This window comes from Dunckerocampus dactyliophorus, chromosome 3, assembly GCF_027744805.1.
Source record: "Dunckerocampus dactyliophorus isolate RoL2022-P2 chromosome 3, RoL_Ddac_1.1, whole genome shotgun sequence".
Taxonomy (NCBI): domain Eukaryota; kingdom Metazoa; phylum Chordata; class Actinopteri; order Syngnathiformes; family Syngnathidae; genus Dunckerocampus; species Dunckerocampus dactyliophorus.
Window position 1 is genome coordinate 14,060,975 of NC_072821.1, and position 25,734 is coordinate 14,086,708.

Sequence of the window (25,734 nt, forward strand, 5' to 3'; positions counted from 1 at the left end):
GAGATTCAAATTCTGTGTGAAAATAGTTTTGAGATGATTTTAGAAATTAATTAAAATGCTTTATTTCATAACCTCAGTTTTTGTTTTGTTTTCCAAATTGGGCGACTTCTGTTTTGCCACTTAAGTGGTGGTGCAGTAATTAATATTTATTGAGGTTGTAAATCTGCACAGCATCATTTCAAGGTGTTTATATTTTTGTTACGATTACCTCTCAGTATGTTCAAATATTTTTAAATTGTACATTTTTTGATGTGGCTGTTGAATTGGATCTCATTAAATTATGCGGGTGTATACACCTAGTAAGTATGTAAATTAGGGTGACCATATTTTGATGACCGAAAACAGGACAGTCACTCGAAAGATGCCTTAAGAGTTCCAATACTCATGCAATCAAATACTCTAGATAACCAAAACAGAAACAGAACGACACTGGAACCTGAGGTCAAATGCTTGTCAGGTTATGGAATATAACCAATGTTTTTGTGAAAAATGTGCCCTCTAAAGTTTCAAGAACTTGGGAATTTGATCCCCCGTTGAGCACAACAGACGTCATCACGACAACAGCCAGAAGGCGCTTAGCTTTTTCTTTGGCTTTTGGGCAACTCTGAAAAAAACACCCACATGGCAGCCTCTCAGGGATTACATCAGATGCAGCAGAGTGCCCTAATGCCGGTTACTTTAAAACTGACAACCAGGACATTTGAATCATTTTCTTTTCTTGTCATGCTAATGTAAAGTTAGAATGACCGCAGAAAAGAACAGACAACACTGATTGAAATTGTACAACTTTTACTTGTACATTTTTATTGCTTTTACAGTGCGTAAAGCTGAGTGCATAGTTGTAGTGGGGTTACAAGCCCTCAATGAACTTGATTTCGAGTGTCCGCTGAACCCTCCAGGCCAGTCATCTACTGGTATGCAAAACATGTACACAGCATCAACATCCTGTTGGCAGTCACAGACTTCAAACCTTAGGTAAGCATGTAAAACTTGTGGGGGGGAGTGGGGGTGTACATGTCATGCTATGTTTTTCTGAGATAGCTTCGCAAACAAGAAAGGAAAATAATGCAATATGAATTGAACATTTAAAGGATGTAGTCTATGGCTGAGTAAAGGCTGTCTGTCAGGTCCTCTTCACTTGAGTCGACCTCTTTAAGACACATGGACCCGCGCCTGTCAGGGGACAGAGACTTTTTAATAATTCCAATCAACAAGCATACAAAATCATTCTGACTATATTTTTATGGCCAAGAATTTTTGTAATACTATTTTTTCTGTTTATATATCTATATACAGTGTTTATTTATATACAAATGTATATCGATAGTGAGGATAAGCGGCATAGAAGATGGGTGGATGTAAAACAAATGTTTTAGAACACCACAATTTTTCCAGTTATTTATTGAAAGTCGAGTCGTTCAGGACGAATGGATATCTTGAAATGGTACAAAGGTAAGTGGTGAAGCGCCAGAGCTTAAAAAAAAGGTAATGTGTATTTCAGAATTATACAAAAAGGCCTGTTTCATGGACCACAAAACGGGTCAACAATTTAAAGCTGTTCTGTAGAAATGGAGGTTGATCAAGCCTCGGCAGTTGGTGCAACTAATTCCTACAGGTGTTTCATGTTGTGGAGTACTTACTACCTCCTCTGCCTGCATCTTCGGAACATACTGTGGCACTATACCCTCATGAACATCAGTTGAACAGCATTGTACTGGAGAAAAGTCATTTGTTGCTACAAAAAAGGAAGAGAGACAGACCATCTAAACACTTAAATTTAGGTTTTTCCTCCGGAGAAATTGGAGTGTTCTAAAACTTCTGGCCAGTAGTGTATATTGATACAGTGTATATATTATTTATATTTTTATTGTGTGTTTCTGATGTTAAACTGGATATACTACGTTAAATTGAAATATACCACATCATATTTCATCGTACCAGATCACATTCTCATGAAAGCTGCATGCTCCAAACACCAAGCTGAGTGTTCAAATCTGATTTTTCTTTAATATTAATAATGACTATGATCCCTTTCTAAAAGCGATTCTAAAAGAAATTAGAATGTTGAGATTTTTTTGACACTAAAAATGTGTGTATTCTCACAAATATTTAATGCAAATATTTACAGTAGAATCTTTTAAAGTCTAAACAATCCGTTCCATGACGCCGGTTGACTTCCAAGTTGCTCTAATTTAACCAGGCTGGCGAACACAAACCAATGCAACATTTTAGCATACATTTTGGATGTTTACCGAAAAATGCGCTAGCCGTATAAAGAACTAAGCCCTTCCAGGGTCAAACTGTTTGTATTATACAGTAACTCCTTTAGTAACTACAGGCTTGGTTGAAATAACATTTTAACATTGGTGTTATGCAAGTGTAAAGAGAAGTTAACCACTAAAATAAAGGGGAAATAAAATAAAACAATGCGCCATGCATTTGCGGATGTAAATTATATTTCACTGCGATTGGCTGGCAACCGGTCGTGGGTGTAACCCGCCTCGCGCCCAAAGAGGGATAGGCTCCAGCATACCCCCGCGACCCTCGTGAGGACAAGCGGCATACAAAATGGATGGATGGATGAATGCTATGATATTTCTTTATTTATATTGCTCATAGAGTACCGAGCAACCAGACCCTTTCACAATAAGTCACAATAACTTCTAGTTACAGTTCTATAGTTATCATTTCACTTTCCAGCTTACCATTACTGAGAGACATCTGTGCTGGTATCAGCACCACACATGATGATGGTTTCAACTCTAAAATTAGTTTGACTTTTGAGTTGTAACATTTTGGTTGAACTCCGGCTTTTGGGGGTGTTTGAACGGTATGGATGGATGGGTACTCACCCCAGATGCTGGCAGTGGAGATCCCCTGCACAGGGGCAATGTTTCCTGGGTGCTTTATCGTCTATCAGTTGTTTGTAGGCAGGAAAACAACGCTCCCGCTCAATGGGCTTAGCAGAGCAGACTGGGAAGAGCAGGGCTAAATATACAACATGCACTGTTACACGTCTAATAATACACTGGTGTGCTGCAACAGGACTGAGGAAGAGCTTGACTGACTGAACATCACCTGTGTGGAAGGCACAGCACAGGTCCTGACTGCAGTCGTCCTGATGCTGGCACGTACTGCCTTCTTGTCCTTTGGTTGCATTTGGACTGCATTGACCCCAAACACACAACTCAGCATTGCAGCACTCCTCATCTTTAGCGCAAGACTGCAGCAACACACAGGAATCAATACTGTACATTCTACCTGCAACAGTCATTCATACTTCAGCTTATTATAACACTGCACGACCCTGACACATCATCATGATAGTGTATTATATCCTAATACAGGAGTCTTGTCATATATTTATGTGCACTGTTTGGCACACTGCCTGCACCGTTACCGTCCGGCTCATCCTACATTTAAACAGCAGAGTCTACCATGAAACTTTCTTCCTTATGACACGTAAATCATAAACAACACACCCTGGAGTATTTTTGGCATGTTTGTCACACTCAAATGTTTCAGATCATCAAACTAATTTAAATATTAGTCAATGACAACACAACTGAACACAAAATGCTGTTGTTTTTAAATGAAAGTCTTTATTATTAAGGGAGAAACCTACATGGTCCTGTGTGAAAAAGTGATTGCCCCCTAATTTGGCCCCTCGTTTTTGCCGAATTGTTGTAATTCAGCCACACTGGAGGGTTTTCCAGCATGAACCTCCTTTTTAAGGTCATGCCACAGCATCTCAATAGGATTCAGGTCAGGACTTTGACTAGGCCACTCCAAAGTCTTCATTTTGTTTTTCTTCAGACTTTCAGAGGTGGACTTGGTGGTGTGTTTTGGATCATTGTCCTGCTGCAGAACCCAAGTTTGTTTCTTCCAGGTCCTGAAGCAGCAAAACAGCCCTAGACCATCACACTACCACCACCATATTTTACTGTTGGGATGATGTTCTTTTTCTGAAATGCTGCGTTACTTTTACGCCACGTATAATGGGACACACACCTTCCAAGAGGTTCAACTTTTGTCTGGTCAGACCACAAAGTATTTTTCCAAAGGTCTTGGGATCATCAAGATGGTTTCTGGCAAAATTGAGAAATGAATGTTCCTTTTCTTCAACAGTGGGTTTTGCTGCGCTCTTGGGGGAATTTTGGTTGGCTGGCCATTCCTGGGAAGGTTCACCACTGTTCCATGTTTTTGCCATTTGTGGATAATGGCTCTCACTGTGGTTTGCTGGAGTCCCAAAGCTTTAGAAATGGCTTTATTACCTTTTCCACTTGAACTCAGGTGTGATAAACCACAGTTATGTTTTAACAGGAGGACAATCAATCGTTTTTTCACACACGGCCATGTAGGGTTGAATTTTTTTTTCCAAAAGTTTCATTTAAAAACTGCATTGTGTGTTCAGCTGTGTTGTCATTGACTAATATTTAAATTAGCTTGTGTGACAAAGTGTGACAAAGATGCAAAAAAATAAATAAGGAAGGGTTTAAACACTTTTTCACACCACTGTATATTATAAATGATAACAATTTCTGAGAAAGGACCCACAAATTGTTGTTCACTCACCACATCGATGCCTTTGCAAGCTTGACACCTGGAGTTGTCTTTCTCCAAAAGACAGTACCTCCCCTTCCCACAATCCTCAGTGGTGACGCAACCCTAAAACAGGAACATTTACCTTGAAATTGGACAGTCTCTACAGTTTAGGGCTTCAGAATCTTACTTGTTGTAGCTGACATCATTTTTCACATTTAAAAGATTCTAGCAACTAATCACCTGTTATGTGATAGTTTGATATAGTGATTGAAAATTACATGTGTAGAATAATATTGTTTGATATTGCACCATAATGCACAGGTAAAACAGGGCACAACATTGAGTCTAGAGTTAAATATGATACATAAAAGTAAAACTACGCAATACATATTAAAATATTTCAAAATAGAATCAATTATACACAAAATTGTATTTGTGAACAAGCTACGCAACTTTTTTGTTTGTATTGTGTATTGTAACGTGAATACATCCATCCATCCATTTTCCCCCGCTTATCCGGGTCCGGGTCGCGGGGGCAGCAGTCTCAGTCACGGCCACCTCCTCCAGCTCCACCAAGGCGTTCCCAGGCCAGCTGTGAGACTTGCCGGCCCGCCAAGCGTTTGAATCCGGCCCACCAGTTGCTTCCACAGTATTTCACTTAGACTTTTAACATCCAAGCTGGCAACATGACTTGCAAGAAGTCACCGTCAATCTGAGACAACCTTTTGATGATTTAAGTACCTTTTCACACGCAGCGATCCAGACCAACTACCTCACCCATGGTGCCAAAGAAACACAAATATGTGACACACCACTTAAACTACCCACTGCACTGTCTGGGAAGTTAAAAAAAGGAGGGTCGTTCACACAGTATTTAATAGTCGTTCATAGTTCATATTGTATATCACACATCCTTTATTCGTGTACATTCCGGGTGTCTTATTCAGTGAAAAAAATTGAAAATTCTATTTCGTTATTTGATGTGGTCCGATGAAAAAAGGGGCTCAAGCACATATAGGAGAATGCATGACACTTTACCAGATAAAATACGACAAATAATTCCATGTGGACTCTTAGAATTATAAGCATAAAACAGTGTGCATGCATCAAATACATAGTCTGGCCCGCCATCCAATTTTGTTAACTCAATGAGTCAAAAACTTTGCCCACCTTTGCTCTAGATCCTAAATATAAGACGACTTGTCTTTTTCAGACCTTTTCTATTGCGTCTTATATTCGTATTAACACACATTAACACAATAATACACACATTGTTAAATAATTACCTCTCTGACATTATTCTGTATTGTTTTAATGCGTCTATTTAGATTGTGCAGGTGTACCTAATGCTGTGGCCAGTGAGTGCAGTGAACATGAAGTACTCACAGTGTTGATATGATTGTCCAGCTCCGTGAACTGGACAGCTGTTGTAACAGTGGTTGTCTCCTGTATGAAAGTATATCATAAGCCATCCACAAATTCTATTATGCATACACCATATCATAACATTTGCTGTGTCACGTTCCTACTTGCTGCCCAAGCATCAGCTGCTCATCGTGGTCCGGTTGCTCCACTTGCAGCAAAATGTGGTCCTCTGGGATGGAGTTGTCCAGGATGTGGCTAATTCCCGAGTCCACTATATCAGGGAGGATGCCATTGCAAGGGGTTAAAAGGGTTAAAAGTAGCAGCATGGGGACTTGCATGATGGTTGCAGTCAGCATCTTCATCATCATCATCATCATCATCATCATCATCAGGCCGCTGCTGCTGCACTAGCGAGGAAGGCGGGGCTCTGCGTCAAATGACACCATCATGGCGCATGAGGACACTTTGTCTTGCACTTCCTGCCACAATCAGAGGGGAAACCCTGATATTGGGAATGTATTCATTTTGTTAACTTCACAAGTGTTTGAAACAAAGAAAAACAAAACAGGGTTTTTATTATATTTATTTTCCGAGACACCGTAAAAGTGCTGTACAAGCGGTAAAAAAACAAAAACAAAAACATTGTGGGATCCGTCCCTAAATGCATTTCGTCCTGAACAACGCAGTTCTGTGAACACTGATGTTGTCCTCGTGTTAATACATAACTTTCACGTGCTGCTCAATGATGTTAACTTTTCTACCCCAACAGTAAATACAGACAAAATACTATGATGCTGGATAGGATAGAACTTTACAAAACGGCTGATGTACCTTTTTAAGAAACATCTCAGTATATTTTAATATAGAATTTCGAGGCATTTTGAAAATGGTCTCACTAATTAGCGCATTTAATGTGCGTTACGTCAGTATGACTCTTAATGGATGCATTCGTAATGTAAATGTGACGATTATGGTCGAAACTCTCCATGCTTTTATGACATTTGTTTTTGTCATGGAAATGTTTCATCGTTGTAGTATCATAATCTGGCCACAAGATGGTACAGCGAAAGTGACGAGACAAGGCTGCAGTTCCACAACCTGGCCACTAGACGGTGGGTAAATTAGCCAAGGATGCAGTTTTACAATTTGACCACTAGATGGAAATGACAGCTATAGGTTGTACAGCGTTGCTTTTCTTCCGTGTGCTTTTGCTGCCACTGACATGTGGGGAATGTGTTACGTATTGGTTAAAAGGCGTTAATAAAAGACACCTGGCGCCATGTGTGGCTGTGGAAAATGAAAGTAAGACTACTTTAAATCTGCATCATAGTAGCTCCCTGCTTTTATGTACTTGTGCTAGCATGATGATGCAGTCCGAGATCCGCCAGGTGCGGGTGAAATTGTGTGTAATTTAAAAGAAACTCTCCTGCACACTAAAGGAAGGCGTGGTGGTGGTTAAGGGAAAAAAAAGACAAGTTGTAGAGATCCGTGTCAGATTGACAGCAGCCGGGGCAGAGGCAGCGGCTGTGGGATGTGTCCACGTCCGAGCACCGCCCTCTCACACCGGCTGACGTCCAGCAGTCATCCACCACGCAGGACCTGTGAGGAAAGTGTATTTTAGTGCTGGACATGTATGTGACTTATTTCATGTGACAGTATTTAACCTGTTGCCAAAGTTGTGAAAAAAGTCATGGAATGAAAACACCTCGACTGCATTGACGGTGACGTAAGTAAGACGTTTTTTTTTAAGGTAAAGCATCTTGTGTTGCTCCCTGATAAGAGCAAATGTTATCTGCACTTATACAACCTGCATATTTGTCTGCTGATGCGTTTGTGTGTCACCTTGCATCACTTTTGAGTAGATTCTTTTCAACTTCAGCAATGTTTGGAATGATTTTTTGCTTGAAATCACAGAGCACCTGTCTGCAAAAGGTAATGAGTTCTGCTTTTTCCCCTTCATCTGCCCAGTAGCAGCTCTCGGCCAGGCAGTCTTTTGGCGGTGGTGTTGGCACAAAGAAAGGTGTGGTGTTGAAAGGCTGCTCTGTCAGCTCACTCACTGTAGCTTGTTGAGTGACTGCTTGTTAATGTTTTCTATGTGAGGAAATACAGGTCAAAATTCAGCTACTGGGCCTTTTTCAGTGTGTTGGGGCTGTTTTGTAACTTCCCCCACAGTTTGTGGAAGTTACTAATCTAAGCGTATCTTGCCAAAACAGCCGTCCATGTTTGCTGCTGTCATATATAAAATGATGAGTTGAACTTTGAGCTAATGCAGGGCGTCTTGATTTTATTTTATTTTATTTTTTACCAAGGGCCACATGCAGAAAAAAATGGTATTCTTCATCCTTTGTTTATGAAACAGGCCTTATCCTACATTTGCAACCTTTATGTATATGTGTAAAATGTTGTACTCTTGTTCAACATGATGTGGAAGTGCCATATCATGAGATTGCCGTGTTTTTATGCCGATCCAAAATTTCGTGAACAGTCAGGTACGATAACGTCACGAGATTTCCACGTGGATGTCTCACGTCGCAACTTCAGGAAGTCCATGCCCACTGCTCAGTACAGTTTGTCGCTTTCTCTGAAAAATGGCAGCCGGGAAATCTTTTCTGATGTAAGAATAGTGTTTCTAAACTGGAGTAAGGCAGCGATGGGAGAATGTTTAGTTTTCTGTGGAGCTAAAGACCTACCTCACGATCACTGCTCCTCTGCTTTCGCCACTTCACGGACAGCTGTTATGAACAAAGCACTGTTGGACACCAGATTCTCCAGTATTCATCCAATTATATCCAATGTCCAATTCGTCTTTTCTGTTTGCAGATAACCGTTAACACATAACCAGTTGAGGGGGGGGTTATGCTATGCAGCTCTGAGCGGTGGAAGGGCGATGGCTAGAGCTGACCCTTGACTCATAATAAATCGCAATAGAGTACGTGTGCTCAAAGTTTACAGACATGTGCTTGTCAGTCCCTTAGAGGTGTTTACCAAATTTTGTGGTGATTCGCCTCAGCACCCTAAAGTTACAGGGTGCTGCGTAGAGCCCATTGACCTGTGTGAGAAATTTCAAGTCAATCCAACTCATGGGGTCAACGTTTGGGGTTTAACAACGGCACCATAATGTGGTGTATTTGTCAGAATAATAATAGCACTGGCAACACAAATTTTCACCATTTTGTGTGCAGCGGTTCAGGAGTAGAGGAGTTAGCGTACACAAATACAGTCATAGGAAATAATCTGCATAGCATATCTTCACCGACATTTGATTTGAGAATTTTTAACCAACAAAAGTTGAAGAATATCAGTGTCCTATATCCACACCCCTGCTTAAATGTTTGAGATGCTTTTTTTTTTTTTTTTTTTTTTTTAAACATGACTTGATAAGATATGGTATGACTTCACCGTGTGAGCACATTTACTGTCTGGAGTGACTCACATGTCTTAGAGGATGATGCGTGATGTGTTGAGAAACGTACTGTATTGCTTTCTCAAGTTCTTACTTTCCGTTCACTGCCAAGCTTCTATCGCCTATTAAATTCATTCCACAGCACAAGCGCTGGAATCCGAACGTTGTGTGGCGGCCCTTGTGATTTACTCCTGGAGATGATCAACTTCTGTGTCCGTAACCGCTCAGCTTCTACCACAATATTTATGGAATTTCCCTCAAGAGTTCAATCAGAAGAGTCGCTCTAAAGTTAGGGCCCATTAAATCTTATTATAATAGACCTCTGCTGTTATTTAACAGATTATTTCTTCCAAATGGCTGCAGGGCGTATGTTCTGAACATGCACAGTGATTACCGGTGATACTCTGATTTACGTTCTCCCTCTTTTCTCGCTTTGCCTGGAGCGCTGTTAATGTATGCGACATTCACAAGCGCAAGAAGAACTTGTAGAACTGGAAGCTGCTCTAACAACACCACTCAGCTGACATTTACATTTCCAAAGCCAAAGTATAGATGGAATGCGGCAGTGAAACTTTGACTCTGAACCACTCGTACTGTTATGCCATGTCGTTTTACTTGCATCAATCAGGATTCATAAGTAAATGAATCATAAAATGCGATTATTAAATACACGCGTCACGCAGTTGCAAATAAAGCATGTGTTTCATGCGGTCCAATCACGTAACGGTGAGTGAGTTGCTGCCAGAGAGGTGTTGGCAACCTTTTCCTTCCTTCCTCGCTGCAGGTCACAGAAATTGACTTGTGTACAGCAAAACGGGTTAAAAATGGACCAGACAGAATTGGACAGTTGTCTGAGTCCACATGGCCTCTGAGTCCACATGGCCTCTGGATGTTTTTTCTCCTGTTTTACAGTCACTAAGATGGAATTTTAAGGAGGCGTTTCGCCTCCTGAGTTTTGATGGGGACAGGAAACCAGACACATTTTCAGCAGGAAGACTTAGGATGGGAGGTGTCATTGTTGCCATGGCGAGAGTCTCGTTATTTCCAGTATATATAAAATATTATGTGCTGGTAAATGTTAAATGTTATGTTCAGTTAATCCCAAAATGATTCATACTAAAATTTGGAGTTAAAGTGAATATGATATGATACAATACATTATAAATATAAATACAATATTTTATTTAAGGGATATTAGTGGGGAATTAGTGTTTTTGTTGCACACAAGTTGTACTTTGTCCAATGTTTGTGTCATGTTTACAGGCTCTCTTGTTGATATCTTTTACAGGTCATGTGTTGCAACATAAGACTAGTCTATTCTGAGCCTCCCTCAACTCATTGTTGACTGACAAAAAAAAAAGGCTATTTATGGCTGACTGTAAAGCACTTTAAATTTTTTACTGGGCTTGATGAAAGATGGCCACCAGACTTTGACTTAGACCGTATTTTCATTATACGGCAGCTTTTTTTGCTCCTCTTTTGTTCTAATAACAAAGAATGAGCTTCATATAGTACAATTTATTGAATTATAACACCAATGCATTTGCACCCACACCCAGGGCTCCAGACTGTGACCGAAAGGTCGCATTTTGAGACCAAAATATGAGACATCTACTCGCGCATGTGCGACCAGATAAACGTAAGCGTCCCATTGAGTTGACACAGGACGTCCCTTATTACCGTGGGAATTAAAAAGTCTGAAATGTGTGAAATTGACGACAGCTTGTCACAGTCAAAGCCAATCGATGCCAGCGTGTGTGATCGCTTACGTTTGAATCACATTGAAGGTGGGCTGTTCTACCAACTTTCTTTACACATTTTGCCTGGCTCCATTGTCTTTCTGGTGGCAGCTAGTTATAGTTATATATAGTCTAAGTTGTTGAACATAAACACGTAGTGTGTCCAGCTTTAAGGTAGTGATGCCATCAAGGGATCTTAACAGGTAGCTTCTGAACTACCAGTTGCTCGCCGTCTGATTGAGTTGAGTAGCTGACCAACAAATAGTCTCTTCAACTCTTAGTATTTATTATAACTTTTCAATTCAGACATGACACCTGTATCTAATGAGAAATGCACACAAAAGCATCAAGACAATGAGTAACACTGTTTGAGTGGAGATGTGCTTTGTAAATAAAGTGCAATTTAAATGTTGGCATTCACATAAAATACGAAAAGCTCACCTCTGCTTTCTTTTTGTCAAGGTAGCTTTAAAAGTGCTGGAAGTTGGATACACCTGTGCTATCATAAACCTGGACACTCAATTTATACCCTTTTATATTAAGCAGGACAGATTTATGTAAGAAAGATATTTACATTGTTTTATTCTGTTCATTGTGTTAGTTTGTGTCAAATAGTACATTTGTTTGACACAATTAAAGGCAAAAAAGCAGTCGGGTTGGTTGGCCCTGTGAACAAGGTGTCCCTTAGTTATTTTTACAGAAGTTGGCAACCCTACGAGTTAATTTGCTGAATATTTTTTTTGTTGCTGACAAACCTGTGCTCCACACTTCAGCCCAGTAGTTGACGGTAACGCACAAATGAGCTAGTTTCCCAACCGACATTAACTCCTAAAGAGGACGAAAGGAGGCAAACACCAAAGAAGAAGCAAAGAGGGCGGTATTGGAGTTATAATGTATATGAAGCCACCAATGAGGCCTTCCAGAAGCTAGAGACAAACGACAGTTGCCATTTGCTGTTCGAGTATTTAGCAGTAATACAGTGAAAATGAGAGGAAAGGTGAATATTTACATTGCAAGTCGATTTCGGTGTGCACCATGAAATTTTCTAAAATGTTAAGTTTGGGGCCATTGTACTGTGCTCGTAGTATAAAAGTTAGTCTGTATCCCTGAATCCTCTTTAAAGTTCTTTCGAACATCTGACCCAGCCAAAGTCAAAAGTCAGACATGTTGAAACAGGCTTTTTGAATCTTTCAGGGACTGAAATGAAAGATCAAATTTCCTAAAATAGAGGAGGTCAAAAGTTGGGTCGGTACATGTTGACTGCATGTTCTTTCAGGGATTATTGCTCAGAGCAAGGTGACTTTTGTGGACTTCGAATGCAGCTAAGGTGAAAGGTCAGACTTGTTAGTACTCGATTGGCCAAAGGTTTTGTCAGCGAGTCAAATGCTGCGTGTGACTAAACTTTGCTCCTTCGGTGTGTTTTCCACATTGCTTCTACTGTGTATTGTCGTTATTGCAAAAAAACCTGAGCGAACCACAGAATGTTGACGTTTTACTCACTTTTTATTTTCTTTCCGATATGTTCTGTCTGTAAAACACAGCAAATGCTTATTGTTGTTCAGTGTATATAATTAATAATAATAATAAAGATACAGTGGAACCTCGGTTTTCGTACACCCCGGTTTTCATAGGACTCAGTTTTCGCGGATAATTATTGCTCAAAATATGTTTCAGTTTTCGGACGGCGAAACAGTGCCTCTAATAAACTAGTCGGTGGAATCGAGTGCCAAAACAAAGCATCCACATGTTGGTGAAGAACGGTTAGTGGTTCTCTTAGAGTTGAGACACTATAGGCAGATTCTGACAATGGAATCCTTTAATCGTCTTTATTATCAGAATCAGAATTAGCTTTATTGGCCAAGTATGCTTACACAACCAAAGAATTTGACTTGGGTTAATTGTGTGTGTGTGTGTGTGTGTGTGGGTGGGTGGGTGGGGGTGGGGGGGGGGGGGGGGTTACGTGTTCACAGAAGGCACACAGAGTAATGAACTACTTGCATCTGTCTCCTTTCTTCCTCTTAATAAGAAGTATGCTGTTCCGTCCACTCCCCTCCCTCAACTCATTGCCAAGTGATGTTAAATGTTCATTTATCAATTTAATTTATCATTTCTATGTGTTTTGCATTGTTTTCTGCATGTAAAACTATCATCTCTATAAAATGTATAATGTGTTTAATATTTTAGGTGGGCTGGTGCAGTTTAATTGGATTTACATGACCTTTTATGGGAACATTTTCTTTGGTTTTGGTTTTTGTGTGACCTTTTAGAACGGAATAATGACGAAAACTGAAGTTTCACTGTAGTAATGATTACAGATCGACCCGTAAACGTTTTCCAGGGCCGATACCGATTATTAGTAGTTAAGGAGGCTGATAATCGATATTCATTTGCGGTAGAAGTGTAAAAATTGGCATAAAAATGTTGAATAATACAAACTTTGTTTAACCGACTAAAACATTTTTATTTACCCAAACAAATAGAAAAATAGCTCCAGAAGAGCATGGAGTTCCTAGACTCAGAAGCATCTCTTGAATAAGTACTTAAATAAGTAGCTCCCTTAAATAAGTAGCTCCCTGAAGGGTTTCCCACAGTAAATAAAGTAACATTTATATGTAACTTCTCTTTTTTTTTAAGTTCAAACACAACAAAAAGTATAGACAGTTAACAAGCTCAGCAGCAGCTCTTGGAAAGTTAATAACTTACAGTATATAATAGCTCCCTGATTTTTTTTCGGTCTTCATCTTGGTGTACTTTGCTGCAACAAAACAAGACTGAATTGAATTTCTTACTCTCGCTCACAATCACACACACGGGCTTCTACAATCCACATTTCCACATTGATATTACCAACAGCATTGTTTCAAGTGATCCGCAGACATACTGGGAGGTACAACGAGCTAGCAAAGCTGCCGCTTGTGTTTACTCCGCTCTTAACGTTACGTTATTGTAGTCGTGGTGAGCTGTACAGTTTTTCATGTGACTTGCACGCAAACGTTAACCAGTATGCAGTTACAATATATATAGTATACAGGTATGCAAAATAATTGTGATGTGAGATACATCTACCAACATGCATTTCTAGTTAATACTAAGTATTATCTGTCTAACTTGATGGGAATTGTGACTTTCAGCTATTAATTTGATATCGTTAAAGCAAGAAAATATGGTGGATGATATAATATCCAAGATGCTGGAGTATCGGCGGGCTCAAAGCTCAATTGAGTGGGTATCATTTTTCTACCAGCTGCATCTTGTTTGAGATGTTGTTCATTGCCCATCAATGTTCAAGTCATTTATGTGACACTCTCATCCTGTTGAGTGCTATGAGATGAGAACCTCCACAGCGATGGGCAGTGCCCGCCAGGCCTAAAATTCACAGGAGGCGGGCTTATCAGAGCAAACGGATGGTTCCTTCCTGGTTTTCTTTGGCCTGCTCTGTAATTATGTTTGGTGGCTGGCTGGCTGACTGTGTGTGTGTGTGTGTGTGTGTGTGTGTGTGTTTCCCAGCACTCCCAATGTTTTCCTTTGTGTTGTCAGCTTCCTATTGTACTCTCACGATCATTGCGTCACTGTTTTTTCACTTGATTATCACGTCTGTGTCGTCTCCTTTGGTTTCCAGCAGTCAAAGTTTGTGTTGATTGTATTTATGTGAGGGGTGATCTGTTAGTCCAAGTCGGTATGGTAATTTCTCTGCTCAACTCTGATAACCACTAAATCAGATTTTTGGATAGTTGCGTCTAGTCTTTTACCCTGGAATTGTACTTTCTGTCATTCTAAAAAGGCTTTCTCTTTCAATTTCATTGACAATGTCTGAATGCTGCCCAAAAGTCCTCAGAAAAGAAGTGTTAAGGATTAGATAACTGAGTTGGGTTGTGGGCTACAGTATGTCTTCTTTCCTGGAGGGGAGCAGAAGACCAATAAACATGCGGCCTGTTAAACTACTGTACAGTACGGCCACATCCACATTTTGTAGCTGCTTTAGCTGGAAAAAGATATAACCGAGGAAGCAGATGCTGTTAATGAAATGGCATTTTGGCAAGTCATATTTTCCTGTGCTTTTAAGACATTATGGAAGATTTTAGTAGGCATACAAGTTTTGTAAGATAAGCACATTTTACTGAACATTGAAAGTGGAAAGAAATAAATAGTAAGTACTCAAAAGTTATTTTTTTTTAACCTCGATCGACTAGTCTAAATTACCAATGCTATAGACCGCAGAAAGTGCGCAGCTGCAATATTTCTGGATTTGACAAAAGCTTTCGATACAATTAATCATCCATCCATCCATTTTCTATACCGCTTCTTCCTCAGCTGACTTTGGGCGACAGGCGGGGTACACCCTGGACTGGTCGCCAGCCAATCGCAGGGCACATATCGACAAACAACCATTCACACTCACATTCATACCTATGGACAATTTAGAGTCGCCAATTAACCTCACCTGCCTGGTTTTGGACAGAGGAAGCCGGAGTAGTCGGAGAAAACCCACGCGCACACGGGGAGAACATGCAAACTCCACACAGAAATGCCCAAGGGAGAATCGAACACAGGTCTTTCCAATCTCCAGGCTGTTACTGTATTGGCCAACGTGCTAACCACTAGACCACCGTGCGGCCTACAATTAATCACAACATCCTAATTACAAAATTAGAAAGGTATGGAATCAGAGGGTTAGTGTTGAATTGGGTTAAAAGCTATCTAGCAAACTGGAAGCAATATGTGAAACTAAGAGAATACAGTTGGGCATGCTTAAATATATCGAGGGGCGTACCCCAGGGGTCAATACTGGGACCAAAACTGTTCAACCTATAAACAGTATAAATGACATATGTAAAATTGCGAAAGACCTAAAGCTAGTATTATTTGCAGACTATACTATTTCCTTTTGTTCTGGAGAAAGTACACAAGAGCAAATAAAAAAAGTCACAAACGAAATTACTATATATTAAAAAGATGGTTTGATAAAAACAGATTATCCCTGAACCTAAGTAAAACTAAAATAATGGTATTTGGTGATAGCAGAAAGGACACTTGCGCGCAAATACAAGTTGATTGTAATGGATATTGAAAGGGTGAACGAAAATAAATTTCTGGGGGTCATAATAGATGAAAAGATGAGCTGGAAATCTCACATTAAAAATATACAACATAAAGTGTTGTGAACTACATCAGTATTGAATAAAGCTAAATTCGTCCTCAATCAAAAATCACTCTAAATCAATCTATTGCTCTCTGGTATTACCATATATAAGTTATTGTATGGAGATATGGGGATCTGTGACACTCTCTTGAATCTTGAATTAACTATAAAAGCAAACTCCACTCGCTAAACGTACTGCAAAACAGATCAGTTAGGATCATCTGTAATGTCGCGTATAGAACATACAAATCCTCTATTTTTAAAATCACAATTATTAAAATGTGCTATCTCGTAAATTTTCAAACAGCTAAAATTATGTATAAAGCAAACAATAATCTGCTACCCAAAAATGTTATACAATTCTTCTCAACAAAAGGGGAGAAACATGACCTCAGGGAACAATGAAACATAAAACACTTAGACGCGAGAACAACCCTAAAACCATTCAACATTTCAGGATGTGGAATCAAATTATGGAACGGATTGAGCAAGGAGCTCAAACAATGCACTAATACGAGCGATTTCAAGAGAATACAAGCAGTTGATGTTTGCAAAGTAAAAGGAAGAAGACTCCTGTGAACCACTGTGTACAAAATGATACGTCTGATCACTTCATTCTTGTGAGTTCATTGTCTGTACTCGCCCATTATCCAACTATGTTCTGTCTATTTTAGACTTATTATTTATGATGATTGTCGTTCTAGTTCTAGTTACGGTGACAAGAACGGTGACAAAAACTACTATTTTACGACATAATTACATTACCTTACCATTTTCCGAAGTATTTTAAACCAGCAAAGTGCGCATTTGGAATACAGGAAGTGAACAAATGTATTGCAGTTGATGGGGGCTTTGCTTTTTCCTACTCCTTTTGGACATGTGGAACTGTGAATTGTAATATGTGCTGTATTACCAATGTAACTTATATGCATGTTCAAATAAATGAAACCATAACATAGATTTCAGTTACTTAATCTTTAATCTTCGTAGGTCAATAGTGGTTTCAAATCAAAAGTATCACACAGCTCTCCATTTGATTTTTAGTTAGAAAGTTAAAAGTTTCTGTTGATTCATGTGAGCGCTAACTATTTTATACTGTGGTAGTTATGTCCAATGTCTTACCCTGGAATGGGTGGTTTGTACTGTATAATTGTGATGTGATAGCGGTGGTATTAAGAGGTGGGTTGGGTCTCTTAAATCCCCACTGAAGGTGTTTTTCAATAAACTGATCTAAATGAACATAATGATGTAACATTTTTGCTGCAAAAAGTATTTCGTGAAGCACATCATTATTGATTAAAGATTTGTAAAGAAGCCAACATGCTGGTTGCTTGATATTGTGAGGATTATGTATGTTTATTTTTATTAGGCTGCCTCTCGTTTCACAATCCCTCTGGTTCTCTACAATACACCTCATTTATATGTGTGGTGTATTTTTATGAGGAGACGGTGCCTGCTTGCGTGCGTGCGTGTGTGCACATGTTTAGTCTATATTCCTTCCTTACAGCAGTCCAGGTGTAACAGGTACATTCTTCACATTCCACTGGAAGCTGATAGATCGCTACGTCTCACAATGGCATGTCTTTTATGTGCCACTCTCTGAAATACCCAGTAGTTTTTGTATTTCTGCTGGCACGTTGTGCTTGTACTGCACTATACACCCTCTAACCACAATGGTAGAACCTTATTTAGACAGAATATATTAATATTTAAAAAAATATTAGAACCTGCTCTCAGTATGGTGTGCAAATAATAGGTAAGTGTACAGTACCATTACATATACTGTATGTTTACTGTGATAATCCCATTACGATAAGTTTCATTCTTGTGTCCTACTGTTCACTTTCTAACTGATCTGAGGTCAGACGCGTAAGGGTGTCATTAAAATCTACTTTGCAGAAAATTCTCCCTTACTGTGAAGCATTTCAGGCTCAATCTGTGATGTATGGTGTGTGTGTGTCTACGTTTGTATTCTCCCTCTGTCTGTCATTAAGTCGTATTTTTACAGCCGTACTGTGGCCTCGCGGCGTCTGCCCGCAAGTGACTTTTCCATTCTGTCAGCGTGCGATGGTGATGGTGGAAGTTCACACTGCTTGAGACAACCTAGCGTGAGCAAGAGCTGTGACTTAGCTGTGGCGAATGGTCGATTTTGATTAGCGTTTCACTCATTTGTGTCCAACAGCCAAAGAAGAGATTTATGAACTATTGCAAAACTGAGGACTAAATCAATTAATTTACAGTTTTTTTACAAGTGTAAAAATAAGGTGAGCAGAGCTCAAAACATGTAACATGAGTGATATTGGGGGGGACAGTAGGGAGTCGCACTCCTGCTGATGGAGCAGATCAAAGCTGGTTGAGGCACGTGGTTGCGGAATGTGGTCTCTTCTGTGTGGTTGAATGTATGCTGTGAGAGGCGAAAGGTCTTGTTTGGGACTGGAGAGGTTCAGCAGGACAATGGTAGAATTCTATGAGGCAGGCTTTGTCGTTGAATGTAGCTGCTAATGCTTGCTGTGCCGTGTGCATTGGGGCGTGGCTTGAAAGTGCTCTATAAACAGTTTCATTTCACTGCCACCTGAAGCCCAGGGCAAGGCGTGGCAGTAATATGGGATTACTTTAGCAAGGAAGCGGGGGTGTTGGTGTCTCGCGCAGCCAGTCTGGCCTCCCTGAGGACACGCCCATATCCCTCCGTAGGAGATTGAAATATCAAAGGATTCAGACATCACAGAAGTGGTGCTGTTCCTCCACCTTTGTGAATGCACACATGCCTTTAAAAAAAAAAGGCCACTTTTGACTTTGTGGAGTTTTGGCTCAGATTTACTGGCACACTGTTCAAAACACTTGATGGTTGATTGCCGGGAGCACAAAACTACGTTCTAACATTTCAAAACCTTGCAAATGTGTTGGGGGTGGGAGGGGGGAATGTGCTTTTATACCCGCAGTTTCTCCACACTGGATCAGAACAAGTGTCAGCACCATTTGCTGTAGGTAACTGATGCCTGTTACATAAGACTGCAGAAGCAAAGGAAGTTTAAAGGAAAACCGCATTTCATTTGGAATTTTCCCCATCATCCACAATCCTTATGTGAGACATGAACACATATGTCTTTCTCTTTTCTGTGGGTTCTAAAGATGTAAAAACAGATAAAAAAGACAGAGCTAAGAATGCACGTAATGGGAAACACATATTCCGTCTATTAAGCCTTTTGAAAAAAACTCCAAAAAGCGGCAACAACGTTACTGGTGTATGCGTCTATAATGACTGCGCCTCAGGCGACCCAGCTGTGAAACTGCTGAAATTTGCAGATGACACCACTGTCATTGGCCTCATCAGTGACAGTGATGAATCTTCTTATAGACGCAAGGTGGATCAGCTGGTTTCCCGGTGAGAACCCCTGGTCAGAGCAACCTGGAACAGAATCCGCTGAGGACTGTGGAGATGACAGTGGACTTCAGGCGATCACACCCTCCTTCTTGAGACTGCTCAAGAAGTTCAACCTGCCTCAGGAACTGCTAACAGTGCGATAATACAGTGTAGTCTGTTCTCTGCACCTCCATCACAGTTTAGTTTGGATCTGCTACCAAACAGGATAAGTGCAGACAGCAACGGACAATCAGGTCTGCAGAGAAAACCATCGGGACCAGCCTGCCCTCTATAGAGGAACTGTACCAGTCCTGAGCCAAGAAGAGGGCATGCAACATCTCTGCGGACCGCTCACACCCCGCCCACAAACTGTCCCAATTCCTCCCCGCTGGTAGGTGATATAGAGCACCGTTGGCCAAAACAACTAGACACAAAATCACCATGAGCGTTTGCACTACTGTTCTGGACGTAACCCTGTGAATTTGTAACCTGCATAATTCAAATGATCTATAATGTTCTATGTAACTATGTATATCAGCATTCTCCATCTTCTCCTTTTTATATGTAAACTTTATTTACTATTGTTGTACTTTGTAACAGAGAGTGATGTTAGGCTGGAGTCAAATTCCTCGTGTGGTAACACAAATGGCGAATCATAAAGCTGATTCTGATTCTGACACCTTGCCACACCTCACCGGCTAGCTACTAGCCAGCTAGCGGCTAGCTTCACCACACACTCGCCCGCAGCGCATCCCAACACGCTCACAACGCCTCGTTCGACTGCCGAAGGGTAAAGCTATATATCGGAGCTGCTGCTGTGTTTTTATTTCTGAGTTCGAAAAAGTTGATGCTAGGTGTAGGCGTTCATTTCTATGTTGCTATGTGAAATCAATGCACACAGGAAGGAAGTTCCACTAAAAAGTTAAAAGGACCAAAATACGACAAAGTACTGTAAGTATTACATGATATCATGACTGTACCTATTACTACATGCTCACGGCATGTATATAAAACCTTGTTGCCGCTTTTTGGAGGTGTTTTAATAGTGGTCTTTGTAGGCGGCATAGGTGTGTCCTATTACGTGGCCAAATGAGCGGTCTCTTTTTATCTGTTTTTATATCTTCAGGCACAGAGAAGAAAGACTGTGGATTGTGGATGATGGGCAAAAGTTTTCCTTTAACCGGTTTTTATAGGCTCACAAGGTTACAGAGGTCTATAAAGCTTAGGCTATAAATCTAACAGATGCCCCTTGTCACAGTGTCTCATTTTTCTTTATTGCTTCATTCTTCATTGCAGCACCCTCCCAATGTATAATGTTATCTAAGGCCTGCTGACTGCTCATGCAACTTAAACGATGGATAAACAGAGGAAAATAACAACTACATTATGTGCTCATTGCAACTGAAACCCCAGCCATTTAAATACAGTAATCCCTCTTTTATCAGTGTTAGTCAGTTGCAGGCCTGGCCGTGATAAGTGAATTTCCGTGAAGTAGGATTATTGTGCCTGTTGTGAGGTAATTCAAACATGCAATGAAAGCCTGTTGTTCCGGTGATCAAGTCTGGTGTGTGTATCTCACCAAACATTATATTAACATTACTGACACCTAGTGACCAGTGTAGAATACGACATCGTCTTTGAATGCGTCTTTGGAATGCCTTGTATTTGTGCTTTAGTTCATTTAGCCATTTTTTTTGCTTGAAAATGCTTAATTTAGGCTAAAATATGTAACATGAGCTTAAATACTCATATGTTTTGGCTAATAATAGGCCATATTCAACCAAGAAACAGCATGATATATTCATTAATATATATATATTTTTTAATTGTGATAGAGTGAAGCAGCAAAATTCAAACCGCAAAGTGGCAAGGGATGACTGTATACGGAATTTAAAGCTATACATCCTCTTTTCCCCGGACATTTATTATCTCTAACCTAAATAGAATAGATAAATAGAAATATACGTGCCTGGTAGAAAAATGTATTTTTGTTTGTTTAGGGCCAAACAATATCTTAATCTGGTGCTGTAAAAATATGTAACAATTGCAATTTATTTTAATGCATCCTTCACAGTTCATCACCGTTTTACAAAACACAAGAAATGTTACAAACATTAAAATACCACTAGGAGGAAAAAAACAAATACAAGTTCAAGAAAAAAGTTATTCCCTGAAAAGTAGGCCTTTAAAAAAAAAAAAAAAGGTCACCCTAAGTGAAGTAAAGTAATGTAATGAAGGCGTCTCTGTATCGTTCACCACAAGATGACATCAGTCTGTGTCTTGCCTCCTCAGACTAGGCATGGTGGTGCGGGCCAAGCAGAGGGTGTAGCCACATCTGGCAGAGCGCTTGCAAGAAGCACGAGCCTCGGCACACCCAAGCATTCGCCGCAGTCTTGGAGAGATGGGAGAGACGGAGGAGGAGAGGGAGAACAACGCGGGGAAGCTCTTTGAGGACTTCATCCAGGCTTCCACCTGTAAGGGAACGCTACAGGCGTTCAATGTCCTATGCGGACACCTGGACCTGGATCCTGCTGACCACAGCACCTTCTACTGCAGTCTGAAGGCCAGTGTTACCTCCTGGAAGGCCAAAGCACTATGGAGCAAGTTGGACAAGAGGATGTCCCACAAGGAGTACAAGAAAGGTCAAGCCTGTGCTGGCACCAAGGTAGGATTAAGAAGTTTTATTACACTGGTGTGCAATTTTCTAGTCAGATTGTGATTCGATCTGAAGCTGGAAGAACCTTATCATTTGTCATGTATGTTTGGTTCTACTTTGCAAAGTATGCCCTATATGGTACAAATAATGTGCAAATCTGGAACAACTTTACAGTAGGCTTTGTGACCTCATGCTAATCCATGCATATCAAATGAAATAGAAACTCCCCCATCCAGTTGTAGAGACAGAGTGGAGAAGTTGCTAAAATGTTACATCCGTTCATGTGATGCATTTTGGATGAAAAGAAGAAAAGTCAAACAATTTTGACATGTTTTTTGATGAACAGAGACCTTTTTGACAATTTGTGTTTTTCAAATAAAGGGGAAAAAAACAACTTAAATAAATAATATATGTAAAATAAATGACTTCATAACTGTAGGGTGCAAATGGCCGAAATTATTTCTTTGCGTTACAAAAAAAAATCAATAAATAACACTTTAAAAATCATACTTTACAGTAAAATGTGTTCACATATGCATTTAACATTGTCAACCAATATTTTTAACATTCTGATTAGGGAAGTGTCTTTATGAGGTCATATAGTTGATTTTTTTTTTTGTCCAGCCCTTAGATTGAAAAGAGTAGTCTTTTTATAAGCCTCACACAACCTGTTTCACGTCAACTCGGCCCCTTACAAAGCGAAGCACTAAATTTTACTAGCTGTGTGTGTGATGTCATGTCTGTTTTTTGTGTAATGTAGCAGTGTCGGCGAGAAGTGTGATGTAATGCATGTCATGTGTTCATTTAAATTGGCATGTTTGAGCTGGATTATAGTGGTTTACTGTGGGTGTTCATCATTGGACAACATAGGTTACAGTATGTGGGCGGGGTTTCTTCCATGACGGTGAAGTCACAAGTGGCACAGGAAGTGTGGATGTGCTGACTCAGCAGATGTGCAGGAAAATGTATCAGTCGGTGGAAACGGACCGTTTCTGTTGTTTTGATTTGCTCACAGTGGGAGCATATGTTGTTATTGTTTAAGCCACTCATATCCATTTGACCCTATCCCATATGACAAACTATCCGTCATTGTTGGTCATAAGAAGTCTTTGTCAGCTGGCTGGCACCAGTAGGTCTTTTGACGTCTAAGAAAGCATAATGCTGACTGATAACCTGTGGCTGCATGTGGGGAAACGGTGCTCATCACCCACATCTCCCAGTGGAACAAGAGGAACAACATGGTGACTAAAGCACAGCCATCACTGCTTCCAAGGACATAATTACCATCCACGTGTATTTTCCGTCCCTTGTCATCCGGTCTTTAGTTTAAAGGTTCAGGATTTTATCTATATCTAAAACCTTTTAGGCGCCAGAGTTTTTTTCAGTTTTAACATTACTATTTCAAAAGGTTGTAGCTTGAAAATGGTGAGATAAAGGCATACTGTAAATGAGAAAAATCATCAGTCTGACCCAGAGTTTGTGATGGGAGTAAATATGCTCATCTAATGTGCATATTATGATGTCACTGGGCTCAGAATTTGTCAGATCCCTGTCTCCACGATACCGGCTGGTCAAAATGTCTGATCCACTTGTGATCCTCTTCCCCATCTCTCAAGCAAACCCAGCCATCATCATCTTCATTTACAGCGGGATCTTGAACTCCACTGCTGCCGGCGCCATAGATGGATATAAAGTATCTATCTATTATGCCTGTGAATATTCTCCTTCATCCAGGTCATTGTATTCTAAGGTCATATCTATCTATTAGCATTGTATTTTTTGCAGAGGAATCTTCTGCTACCCCCCTCACTATTAGCGGTGTTTTGACAACCCACCACGTCCGCTCCTGCTACCCCGAACATGGTTTAGCAAAGCATCGGCTCAAGTATGCTACGTGTGTACTGTCATGGCGATCGGACGTGCTGCTGGCACAAGGGGCTTCTAAGTCTATAAAGTATGGCTTGTTAAAGGAATGGCTTGTTAAATTCAGCAACTTTGGTGCTTAAAGGGTTAAGTTTGATGTCAGTTAAAGGAACTAGTAGATCAGGGGCGCCCATTACGTCGATCGCGAGCTAGCGGTAGATCGCCAAGGTAGCTTGGGTCGATGGCGTACATGTCACTTTGTAGATGTCATATGAGATCAGTCAGCTGACATTAAGCTCCCCTCCTGATTCGCTCTTGCTCCCCCACGGCGTTTCAAGCTACACACGGAGATGCAACTTTCATCTTTATTATTCTGATTATGGATAAACTAACTCAGGTTATGTATACAACTATAGGGGAATTATGTGTTGTTGTTTTTCTTGCCATATTGAATATAATTATATCAACTACTTTGATTACCTGTAAACTTTGAACATGTGAATGTAAAATACTAATCATTAATATTTATATTTATATTTATATATTTATATATATATATTTTATAAATATAGTAAATATACAGTACAGGCCAAAAGTTTGGACACACCTTCTCATTCAATGTGTTTTCTTTATTTTCATGACGATTTATGGTGTAGATTCTCAAACCTATGAATGAACACGTTTAATGAACAAAATTATGTACTACTTTAGACATATATTTTATGTCTTATAATTTTTTTTTGATAGCGCTGCAAACCCCTGGTGTTCTGTCATTGAGCTTCATGAGGTAGTCATCGGAAATGGTTTTCACTTCTCAGGTGTGCCTTGTCAGGGTTGCTGAGTGGAATATCTTGCCTTATGAATGGGGTTGGGACCATGGGGTTGTATTGTGTGTGTGTGTGTGTCCAAACTTTTGGCCTGTTCTGTATTTTCTATATTTATAGTAGGAGGTAGATCTTTGGAACTTGGTAAAAAGTAAAAAGTAACTCGCAGGCTAAAAAAGTGTGAGCACCCCTGTAGTAGATGTGCAATGTGGATTTGTAGAAAATGTACCTCTGTCTGTGAAATGACCACATGATACCACAAAGTTTATATCATCATAGCTGACTCTCTACTGTGTGTAGGTTAACCTCAACTCATTTTACATACAGTAACTGCAACGCTAAAGCATATCAGGAGTCATTTCTTTCAAATTGAAAGCATATAGTTTGTCTATACATACAGTGTATAATAGGTCTCCTGGAACAACTCGGGAATTTGGGCTATGTTGCAGCTTTTTATTATATCAGGAGTGGACATGTCTTTTTTTTCCTGGGCACATTCTCATTTAAGGACCTAAACAAAGGCGTTGAATTTTAAAGCTTTCCATATTACAATTGTACCTCGCCACATCGTGGTTTATATTTTGCAACTTCGCTATCACTCGGCTTCCGCAGTTTTTTCAAAGATAAAATAATTAATAAATCATGCTGTTTTGTGTTTGACTATGGCTTATTATTAGTCAAAAATATGCATATTAAATCAAATTTAACATATTTTTGGCCTAAATTAAGCATTTTAGAGCATTAACAATGGCTAAATACAGTCATTGGCCTGCCCAAGTTTCAGTAATTACTGGCAGCAAATAGGAAATGGCATATCAGGGTGGGCTGAAAGTCATGG

The 25,734-nt window shown here is 40.0% G+C and overlaps 2 protein-coding genes across 13 annotated transcripts in view; one reads left to right on the forward strand and one right to left on the reverse strand.

Annotated features, from left to right (window-relative positions):
- Positions 1 to 772: 772 nt before the first annotated feature.
- On the reverse strand, positions 773 to 6,295 carry dkk3a (dickkopf WNT signaling pathway inhibitor 3a). Its single transcript, XM_054771164.1, has 6 exons — positions 6,075 to 6,295; positions 5,932 to 5,991; positions 4,576 to 4,668; positions 3,079 to 3,223; positions 2,853 to 2,988; positions 773 to 1,173 (listed from the first exon to the last, which is right to left on the reverse strand). The coding sequence occupies exons 1-6, from the start codon at positions 6,291 to 6,293 to the stop codon at positions 1,086 to 1,088; spliced, it is 741 nt and encodes a 246-aa protein (XP_054627139.1). The 5' UTR covers positions 6,294 to 6,295; the 3' UTR covers positions 773 to 1,085.
- Positions 6,296 to 7,235: 940 nt separating this feature from the next.
- mical2a (microtubule associated monooxygenase, calponin and LIM domain containing 2a) overlaps positions 7,236 to 25,734 on the forward strand; it is a 45,434-nt gene continuing 26,935 nt past the window's right edge. For 10 of the 12 annotated variants that reach the window (XM_054771249.1, XM_054771248.1, XM_054771243.1 and 7 more), the window contains exons 1-2: positions 7,236 to 7,636; positions 21,846 to 22,218. In XM_054771249.1, the coding sequence (XP_054627224.1) occupies positions 21,955 to 22,218 (264 nt within the window). In that variant the 5' untranslated portion in view covers positions 7,236 to 7,636; positions 21,846 to 21,954. Of the gene's footprint in view, positions 7,637 to 19,547; positions 19,945 to 21,845; positions 22,219 to 25,734 lie in introns of those variants that run through there. The other 2 variants (XM_054771244.1, XM_054771250.1) reach the window with 2 other exon arrangements.

Excerpts from the sequence above, each read along its gene's own strand:
- dkk3a (XM_054771164.1), bottom strand. The coding sequence starts at position 6,293 with ATGATGATGATGATGATGATGATGAAGATGCTGACTGCAACCATCATG. Across the intron at positions 4,669-5,931 it reads TGGACAATCATATCAACACT|GGTTGCGTCACCACTGAGGA; the intron begins GTGAGTACTTCA and ends TTCCTGTTTTAG. Across the intron at positions 3,224-4,575 it reads CTTGCAAAGGCATCGATGTG|TCTTGCGCTAAAGATGAGGA; the intron begins GTGAGTGAACAA and ends GTGTTGCTGCAG.